General features: G+C 41.8%; 1 protein-coding gene across 1 annotated transcript in view; it reads left to right on the top strand.

Moving 5' to 3' along the window:
• Positions 1-918: 918 nt before the first annotated feature.
• Positions 919-10,144, top strand: part of AVEN (apoptosis and caspase activation inhibitor) — a gene marked incomplete at its 5' end in the record, with an annotated part of 169,962 nt that continues 160,736 nt past the window's right edge. The window contains one exon of the mRNA XM_079699545.1: positions 919-1,164. Coding sequence (XP_079555671.1) covers positions 919-1,164 — 246 coding nt within the window. The remainder of the gene's footprint in view (positions 1,165-10,144) is intronic.

Here is a 10,144-nt window from a genome sequence, read left to right as displayed (position 1 = left end):
GAAGACTAAATAGGAAAAAAAAAAAAGGAAAAATTAACTCACTGGAAGTCTCACCCCGCAGTTAACCACTAATGTAATAGGGAAGAACCTTCGTATTCTATTACAAGTTAGTCACTAAAGGGCTGTTGCCTGTAAGCTTCAATTATACATAATGGCCCATCTCTGGGAACCCTGCCTCCCAGGTAGTTAGCATTAAGCTAAAATACCTTTTTTTTTAGCTCACAAGAAACATCTTGACCAGGCCCACCTGTGAATGACTGCGGGGAGGAAGAGGACATGTTTGACTTTGCTCTCTCCCGTTTTAGTATAAAAGAAGCCTGAGTTCCAACGCAGGCAGCTGGTTCCTCGGGGGCAGGAGTCCACCCTCTTCTCGGTTTGCTGTCTCTCCAAGTAAGTCGTTACTCTTTGCTCTAACAAGTCATCTCTCGGATTCACTAGCCTGCAGCGTGCACCAGGAGCTTGCACTCGGTAACACTAATGTTTTGGTATATACTTTTTAAGACCTTTTCTTAGGCAAATACACCGTATCAGTATGTCTTCTTTTAATTAAAAAACGAGTTCATATTATGTAAACTTTATTTGATAACCCATCCTTTTACTTACTACTGCCCTTCCCCCAGAAACACCCCTGTCTCCCACTTGCAGCTTCTACTGGTCAGGCCTTTCCTCTGAACCCCCGGCCCTGCCGGAGACCAGGTTCCGGCCCTGCCGGAGACCAGGTTCCGGCCCCACCTGCTAGGCCCCGGGGCCGCCCCGCCCCCGCCGCGGCCAGCTTCCATACCCGGCCCCGCACCCCGCGCTCGCTGTCACCGGGGGCCCGTCGCTCGCGGCTCCTCCGTGCGGCCCGTTTCCGGTGGGGCAAGGGCGTCTCCGCGGCGGCCCGGCTCCCGCGCGCTCAGCACCGCCGGCGGTGGCCAGATGCAGGCGGAGCGAGGAGCTCGGGGCGGCCGGGGACGCCGACCCGGCCGCGGCCGGCCTAACGGGGATCGCGACCGCGAGCGGGCGGGCGCCCCGGCGGCGGTGGCGAGAGGCGGCGGCGGGGATGGAGGCGGCCGCCGGGGCCGCGGCAGGGGCTTCCGAGGCAGCCGCGGAGGCCGAGGAGGAGGAGGTCCGCGAGGCGGCCGCCGAGAGCCAGGAGGCCGGGGCGCCGGGCCCAGTGCGCCGGTAAGAGGTGACGGCTGGTGGGGTCCTGCTCGGGGTCAGGGTCGCGGCCCGGTGGGGGTCCGGGCCCGGTGGGGGTCCGGGCCCCGAGTCAGAAGCCGCGAGCGGCGTGCAGGGTACGCGCGAGCCCGACGGCGGCAGCGCCTGCGCAGGAAGGGTGGAGGGGGCGTGCGCCGGGGTGCGCACGTGGCGTGGGTGGTGGGTGTGCGTCCCTTGCTCCATCTCTGTTGGGCTGCCCTGGAGGGTCAAGGCCGTGGGCTTCCCCAGCCTGCCCAAGAGGTCTTGGCCCAATTATTAAAGAACCCAGCGGCCGCGGCTATGTATCCGCAAGTCTAGGGGGCCGGTTGGGTTCGGGTGCGGGTGTCTGTGTGATTAACCCTTTGGGGTGGGGACAACCAGGGCTTGGTCTCCCAGTGCCTAACCTCACAGGGAGACATTCCTATTATTAAGAAGGAGTGGTTTTGGGGGTCAGTTTTGTTCACTGCCTGTGCAATGCGTGGCACACAGTAGGCACATAATAAATGTTTACTCAGTGAAAGAATGACTCGGACGAGCTGGACTCTATAGTATTTGGGGGCGGGATCGGATGCATAGTTCTCTCTTTTTTTTTAATAGTATAGTTCTCTTTCATTGTATATGTGTAGGAATCGGGTTGGTGGCCTTCGTCTATTTGAATTTTCAATCTGTAAATGTTTCAGCAGTCAGGTCTCAATTTTACTAGCAATATAATCGGCCATATTAACACATTCATAATTGGAAGTGTCTTACAGCTGGGAGCAGGGAATGGTTTGGGGGCAAACTGTTACTCTACTGATACCCTAGCTAAAGGAGTTAAATTACTGTCTTTATGAGCTGTTCTGTTATTTTAACATTTGTAGTACAAAACTGTCTTTATATTTTGAATTCCCATGTGCATAGATTAAAAAATTATTATAGTCTTGGGTTGAGTTAAATTTCCTATTACTGAAGTATTGATATTTGTAATATCTTAAGGGCATAGTAGGTAGGATGTCCCTAAAGATAGGAGTTCTGTACAGAAATAGAGTTGGAAAAAAATACAAAATTTAAGTGTGCCATATTTAACCTTGTTAGGATTAAGGCAGGTAATAAGTAAAATTTGAGAGAGGTATGAAGAAATTCTTAGAGTCAGCTCACCAGGAAATGAAGGAAACTGACCAGTCTAGTGCACGTTATATATCACATCTTGTTTTTATAACAACATTATTTACCTATATAACTTTATTACAACTTAATTTTTTTAGCAACTTGGAAGTTGTTTAAATAACTTGATAACAAATTTGTTATATGTATACTTTATATGTATAAAATCTTTATTTTTATAGGTTAACTGACTTGCCTAAGCTGTTGTAGCCATTGGCAGAGCTGGGATTTATACCCAGCTGCCCTTGACTTGACTGTGTTTTATCTCTTATATTTTTGTGAACCAATCACTGCTTTACTGAGAATAAAGGGGACACTCCTTGGTTGCAGGGATCATGTTTTAACAGTAATTGTAGTAATGGTACCTTTGGTATTTGGTCTCTGTTGAACTAAATTGAGTGAAATGATGGTGTATCATTTAGAGATGAATAATGTATTTTTTGATTTATGCTAATATTGTAACCATTGTATTAAAACTTTAGGCTTTTATCGTTTTTTACAATGGTCTGAAAAATTCCATCTTGTGTTTTCTTTTAGGATTTTCTTACTTCACAGTTTAATGATTCAGTGTGTCAGTGAATGTAGATGCTTCGCACAGTGCCTGGGGCATAGCTGCAGCCACTATTACCACCACCATCATATTTTCAGGCAGAGGTGGATGAAGAGAGGTTGGAAAGATTATTCCTTCATTTTGGTTTGGGTTGGTGGCCTGTAAGGTCACTTCCACGTCTCAGATTCTGAAGTGCTCTTCCTATTTAGGCTTGCTAAGAATACCATTCTTGGTGCCTAAAGGCTAAATGGGACAAGGTTGATTAAGGTGCCTGAGGCCTCCTTGCTCTCATATCCTATGGTGCATTTGTGCCCCAAATGGAGATTAATTGAAATGATTAGAAAGAAAAAAAGTTCACAGTAGAGTTTTAGCTGTGTAAGGACCAGGTACCTAACTGCAGAATTGAATACTGTCCATTCCCTTTGCTACTGTTGTAGACTACTACGGATACATGGCTTATAAGTAGAAAACAGGACAAAATAAAACTAAACAAAACAACTTCTTGATAGGTAATACTCCAAGGTAACTTAGTTGAGTACATTGTATCTGCTACACTCCTGCTCTTAAATCATTTCCTCTATAGATGGTATGAACCCCAAGCCTATGGAGTTTGGGTAAGCATGTCATAAGGCTAATTATCTTCATTGAATATCCACTAGGTGTAATATTGTACTTAATGCAATCATTAACTTAAAACCCCAATACTAGGATTTGCATAGTATTATTTTAATATTTTTGATGAACTGTTGACAGAGAGGAAGTCAAGGCCTACTGGCAGTCCTTGGAAATTTTTTTCTTCCCTGAAATATTAATAGTAACTTACATTTATTGAGCACTTAGTATGAGATGAGAAAACTGAGGCACAGTTAGATTACTCACAGTTAGGAGAGCTTAGGTGATTTGCCCAATATCACTCAACCACCAAATTAAGGAGTCTGAATTCAACCCAGCCATTTCGGCTCCACAGCTGAATCTTTTAACTACTACCCCAAACTGCATCTGGAGTGATTCTGAGATTTGAAGAGTGGATGTATGGAGGACTTGAGTGATCCTTTTCACATACCTGTTTTCCTGATGTTTTGATATGATTATAAGGTTTTAAGGTAATACAGATACCATATTCAATTATTGTGGGTGTCAGATCTTTGCTTTCTTGCTCCATGTTAATGTGTCAGCTGCTCTTATTCATTTTTTTTATACATTTATTTTTTTTTATTTTTGGCTGTGTTGGGTCTTTGTTGCTGTGTGCGGGCTTTCTCTGGTTGCGGCGAGTGGGGGCCACTTTTCATTGCGGTGTGCAGGCTTTTCATTGCGGTGCTTCTCTTGTTGTGGAGCATGGGCTCCAGGCGCACAGGCTTCAGTAGTTGTGGCTTGCGGGCTTCAGTAGTTGTGGCGCATGGGCTTAGTTGCTCCGTGGCATGTGGTATCTTCCCGGACCAGGGCTTGAACCCGTGTCCCCTGCATTGGCAGGCGGACTCTTAACCACTGCACCACCAGGGAAGTCTCTGTATTGACTTTTTATTTTTTTTATTTATTTTTATTTTTTATTTTATTTTATTTTATTTGTTTTTTGCGGTACGCGGGCCTCTCACTGCTGTGGCCTCTCCCGCTGCGGAGCACAGGCTCCAGACGTGCAGGCCCAGCGGCCATGGCCCACGGGCCCAGCCAGTCCGTGGCACGTGGGATCCTCCCGGACCGGGGCATGAACCCGTGTCCCCTGCATCGGCAGGCGGACTCTCAACCACTGCGCCACCAGGGAAGCCCCTGTATTGACTTTTTAAATAAAAGTGTCACATCATTCTTATGCATGGAGTCTAAATACTATAGTCATTTAATATTCGCCATCATTATCTATTTTTCCATCTTTTTCTTTTTTCGATGTTATTATTATTTTTAAAAATTTTCTTTTCAAGGTTTTCTTTTTTAAAAAAAATTTTTATTTTTGGCTGTGTTGGGTCTTCATTGCTGCACACAGGCTTTCTCTAGTTGCGGCGAGTGGGGGCTACTCTTCGTTGCGGCGCATGGGCTTATTGTGATGGCTTGTTGCAGAGCACGGGCTCTAGGCGCACAGGCTTCAGTAGTTGTGGCACAAGAGCTCAGTAGTTGTGGCGCACGGGCTTAGTTGCTCTGAGGCATGTGGGATCTTCCCGGACCAGGGCTCTAACCTGTGTCCCCTGTATTGGCAGGCGGTTTCTCAACCACTGCCACCAGGGAAGTCCCTCGATATTATTTTTTTCTTCCAGTTTGAGTTATAAATGATGTATAGCACTATATGAGTTTAAGGTGTACAGCATAATGATTTGGTGTACATACATCATGAAATGATCATCACAATAAGTTTAGTGAGCAACTGTCATCTCATAGATGAAAATTTTAAAAAAATAGAAAAAATTTCCTTATGATGGGAACTCTTAGGATTTACTCTAACTTTCATATATAACATACAGCTGTGTTATATTGCTCATGTTAACATTACATCCCTAGTACTTATTTATCTTATAACTGGAAGTTTGTACACCACCATCCATTTAAGAATCACATTAGTATGAACAGTGAGAAGACTTACATTATTCCTTATTCTTTTTAACTTGTTTTTTAATTCCACATCTCCCTTAGAGCTTGACCCAGTGTAATATATTTTTGAACTTGAAAATCTTTTAGTGATTACCCTTTCTGCTTCCTTGTAACAACTTGTGATTTAAAAAAATGTTCTGTAACCTTAAGGCTTGGGTATAAATTTTTCTTTTAGATTAAATTAAAATCACATTGATTTATATACAATCTATTTTAATTAGCAGTTGTTAAACATGTAAAATTTCATGTAAATTTCATGTAAATTTTATGTTAAAAGATCATGTAAATAATCTTTTTCCCTAATGAATTTAGTTGGGTATCCATGAATGAATATTACTTATTGCCTGAATGAGACAGGATTCACTGTCAATTCTCTTCCTAATTTTTCTTTTTATAGATGTAAGTACTGAGAAACATAGTTCTCATAAATTGGTAGATGGGACTGGTTGGATTTTCGTCATATAAGTGTCACTCAACTCTTTGAATACCTTTCTGATTATATGCTGAAATCATTACTGTAAAACATTTGAATGATCTGTCAGCTGACAACTAGATTAGGTCCTCCTCAATTTTGTTGAAAACAAGGAATTGGAAACTACTGATTTGTGAAAGGTCTCAATACTTTCTCAATATCTACACCTGTATTTCAAATTACCCTTTGCTTGGGCTTCAAGGAATGCACCACAGTCAGACTGAGAATGGCCGAGAAGGGGTTGCCTTGTTCTCCAGTTCTAAGTGTCCTGTATTTCTAAGATAGACTGCTCTTAGGAAAGAGTATGGACATTGAATATCTGGAACTGGAACTTGATTCTTTTAACAACCTGCTTGTTCAAAAACCCTTAGGAAAATCTATATGACCCCCCCACCCCCACCCAGGCCTATGCCTACTCCATCAGAGGCCTGCTGAGATCACATTACTTAACGAGCTCTCCTTCCTATCAGGAGCCTGTGTAGAGCCCTGTGGAAAAGGGCTCTAAACAGGGAAAAGAGGAAATCAGTACGTGAAGGCTCTGCTAATTGCACTACTGTCAGAAGGCCCTGTTCAGGATCTCCTTCTTAGGGATGGTTTCCCCTCATCTCCCCTCATCTCCTCGTGACCTGAACCCTATCTCTCACTGAGCTCAGTGCCCCGTATTTGAGCTGCCTTAGCTCTTGACTTTCTGCTTTGTCCTAGAGGACAGGAGCTTGTCTTGTTCACTGTTAAATTGGAAAAAAAAAAAAAAAAAAAGATCACATTACTTACTTTTTTTTTTTTTCTTTCCTTAGTAAGATAGTTTATTGCATGTATTCACCCAGAAGGTTGGAGTATTTTTTTCTGGGGTTTTTTTGGGGTTTCACACTATGTGCAGAGTATGGTTTCCAATTTTCCAATTTTTTGTCATTCTCAGTAGTGTTACTGTCTCTGATTTAAACTACTGCTAGGATGGAAAATGGCAAGCTCATAGTTCAACACGGCTACATTTCCTGGGGAATTACGTAGTAAGCCATTTCTGCTTTTTCCTTTTTTCTTCAGAAAAAGTAGTGATTACGTTTCACAGTACTGGGCAAGTGACCTCTAGAGAGGCTATGTAAGAAGTCATTTGGTCTTAGCCACACCACAGCATGACTGACAAGCATTTTTTAAGAAATTAATTTAAGTGGTTGTAAAGGTGTTTGCTCTTCAAATGTCGCTATTTCCTGATGCACTTTGAAATACCAAAGGGAGAAATAAAGACCATACTGACACAATTATTTCTATTTTATAGAAGCTCCCGATTAACTTATTAGGGCACTACATTCATTCTCTTTAAAATTTCTTTTTCTTTTGTTAGAGCCGTTTGTGCGTGTGTGTTGAGGTACCAAGAATAAATTCTTTAATACTTCTTCTTTTTCCTTTTGGATGGGAATAATCAACAACTTTGTTTGTCTGAATATTTTCTACAGAGTTTTCATGGGGCAGTGCCTTGATAATTGTTATAGATGATATCACACTTTTGAGTGGATTTTGTCAAAGGGTGTTGAGAAATACAAATTGATATGCTTAGTTTTATCCTGATGTCGCTAGGATGCTGTTTTTAGAATTTGACTAACCTGATGTCTGTCAGCCTTAAATTACTTAAAAGACAATTTCTGTAAAGAACAGTACTCCCAAGGATGCCATTTCTACCATCCATGTCACATCATTGGTATATGCAAATAGCATGACAATTAAAAAATTTGTAAGAGACTGATAGAATGAATTCCCCATTGTACATATTTAATTTGCCTTTTTTCTTCTTGCTATTAAGGACTGATACAAATACCTCTGATCCATATTTCTTTAGTACCAAGTCAAACTTACATTGAGGGATAGCAAACACATTTTAATATTAACCTCAGCAAAGTATTGGGATGACAGGACTGTTGCCCAAAATTCATATATATGCTTGGATTATCAGTGCTGTGATCCCTCCGTTTCTGTATTTAGCTGTGGAAAGTTACTAGCACTGGGAGATTTTGTCAATGGATGTGTATTTTGTGAAATAATTAGTCACCACATTTAGATGTCTGTAGTCTCTGGCTTGAAAGGACCATTAACAGCTGCATTTTGGGAAAATGTGAAATACTTAGCCTTCTCTCTCAAAGTCTAATGCAGTGTGAATTTCATTTAAATCATGGATTTGGATCTGTGGTTCTATTATGAATCTAAAGTTCACATCCCAGTAGATGGATTCATGATATTGAGGACTAGGATATTTTGCTCTCATTTTTTTTCTTTTACTACAATGCTGATGATAAAATAACAAGTCTTTGTTTAATACTTGGACTAACTAAAGCCTAGTCTTTTTTTATACTACTGAAGAAGGCTTAATCCCTGTTGCAGATACACAAACTTCAGGTCCTTCTGAAGAACTTGTGAGTTCTCTGGGAGCAAAGCCTGATTAAGAAATGAGTATTTTTCTAAAGGCAAAGCTTGGCTTCCTATTTTCCCTTACTGTCCTTCACCCCACTCCCAGGTTGTATTTTGGTTTGCTGCTTCTTTTTTTAATGTCAGTAGTATTATGATTTTGTAGAACAATTCCTGTTAAGTTTTTCTTAATTTTTATTTTATATTGGAGTATATTTGATTTACAATGTTGTCTTAGTTTCAGGTATACAGCAAAGTGATCAATTATACATATACATATATCCCTTTTCAGATTCTTTCCCCATATAGGTTGTTACAGAATATTGAGTGGAGTTCCCTGTGCTATACAATAGGTCCTTGTTTACCTATTAAGTTTTAAAAAGTATTTTTCTTTTTTTTCACAGTCAAGAGAATCATTGAATTAAGTGGTTAATAGAAAATGTTATTTTAAGAGCAATTATTTTATGTATATTGGAGGGGAAAATTAAGCAGATAAGTTGGTTTTTCATTTTTACAGTGTGGACGTGGACTTAAAATGGAGGGTTTTTAGACAGAATTGGCAGGGAGGGGAGCTTCAGGTTTGCACCTCATCTGTTTCCTGAGTGGCTTCGTGGGGGGCAGGGAGGGGAGGGGAAAGTGCTGTTGAAGCCTGAGGATGGGTGTCCATGCTGGTGGGGGCATCACGGTGATCCCATGTGGGATGGGGTCTCTGAAAACTTAAGTATTAGAGTTGAAGAATTATGGACAAATAGGAATTACTGTTTCAAGGTGGTAGATAACGGGACTTTATAGACAAATGAATAGTTAGGGTATAACTTCTCAAAACCTACCTAAGTTCTGCTTTTTGCCTGTCTCTCTTCCTTCCTTTCTCTCCTCCCCCCCAGCCCCCGCCCATGTTTTTTGTTTTCTGTTTTTTCATTTTTCTTTCGGGGGCTATATCACATGGCGGTCGGTGATGTGTGTTTTGCAGTGTAGCCGACTGGTTAGAAACCTACCTTCCAAACCCCTACTTACTAGTTGTAAAACCTCAGAAAAGTTGCATAAGCTTTCTGAAACTCAGTTCCCTTACCTGTAAAGGGTGACTAAGAGTGTCTACCTTACAAAGTTGTAAAGATTGAAATGAGATGAACACAGTCAAAGGTGGTTCTTTTATCTACAGTCATGCTGCTGCCCTCCCTCATGCAGTCTTAATCTTAGAGTATGCAGGTCAAATGCAAAACTACACTTAGTCACACACAGGAACTTACAGATGTATAGAATATTTAGAATTTGTATTACTTATTGAATAAGGTATTATCTTTTTTCATTTAGAATTTCCTTAAAAGCTTTGAAGCAGTAAGTCTCCCAGCCTTTACTGAGAGGCTCTGTGCGTGTGTTTTTGGGTATGTTTTCCATGCTCTGTCAGGAAATTTAAAGCTCTGCCTTGTTCACTTCCTGCATGTGTAGAGCCTCAAGGTTGGCCTGAGGGAAAAGATTAGGGCCTTCTCAGATCTTTCCTGGGCATGCCCACAGCTGTGCACATGTGCATGGCCTCCTAGATTCTCAGGAATATGTCAAAGCTTTACAATGCCCTCTTGGGCATCTCATTCTCCAGTTTTACCTTATAAGTTTCAGCCTCTTTTGAGCCCACCTGGTATCACTGCCTCAAGTGGCTATGATTTTAAACTTTTGCTGCTGATTTTTTTTCTTTTTTTTTTTTTACAAACTTCCTGGTTATATGACTGTTTACCCAGGGTGAGTTCGAAGTCTGCTCAAATAAAAACAAGATCTGAGGGCTTCCCTGGTGGCTTAGTGGTTAAGAATTCGCCTGCCAATGCAAGGGACATGGGTTT

This window comes from Hyperoodon ampullatus, assembly GCF_949752795.1.
Source record: "Hyperoodon ampullatus genome assembly, chromosome: 3".
Classification (NCBI taxonomy): Eukaryota; Metazoa; Chordata; class Mammalia; order Artiodactyla; family Ziphiidae; genus Hyperoodon; species Hyperoodon ampullatus.
Note: the sequence above shows the minus strand (reverse complement) of the source record. Positions and strands in the feature narration are given on the sequence as shown.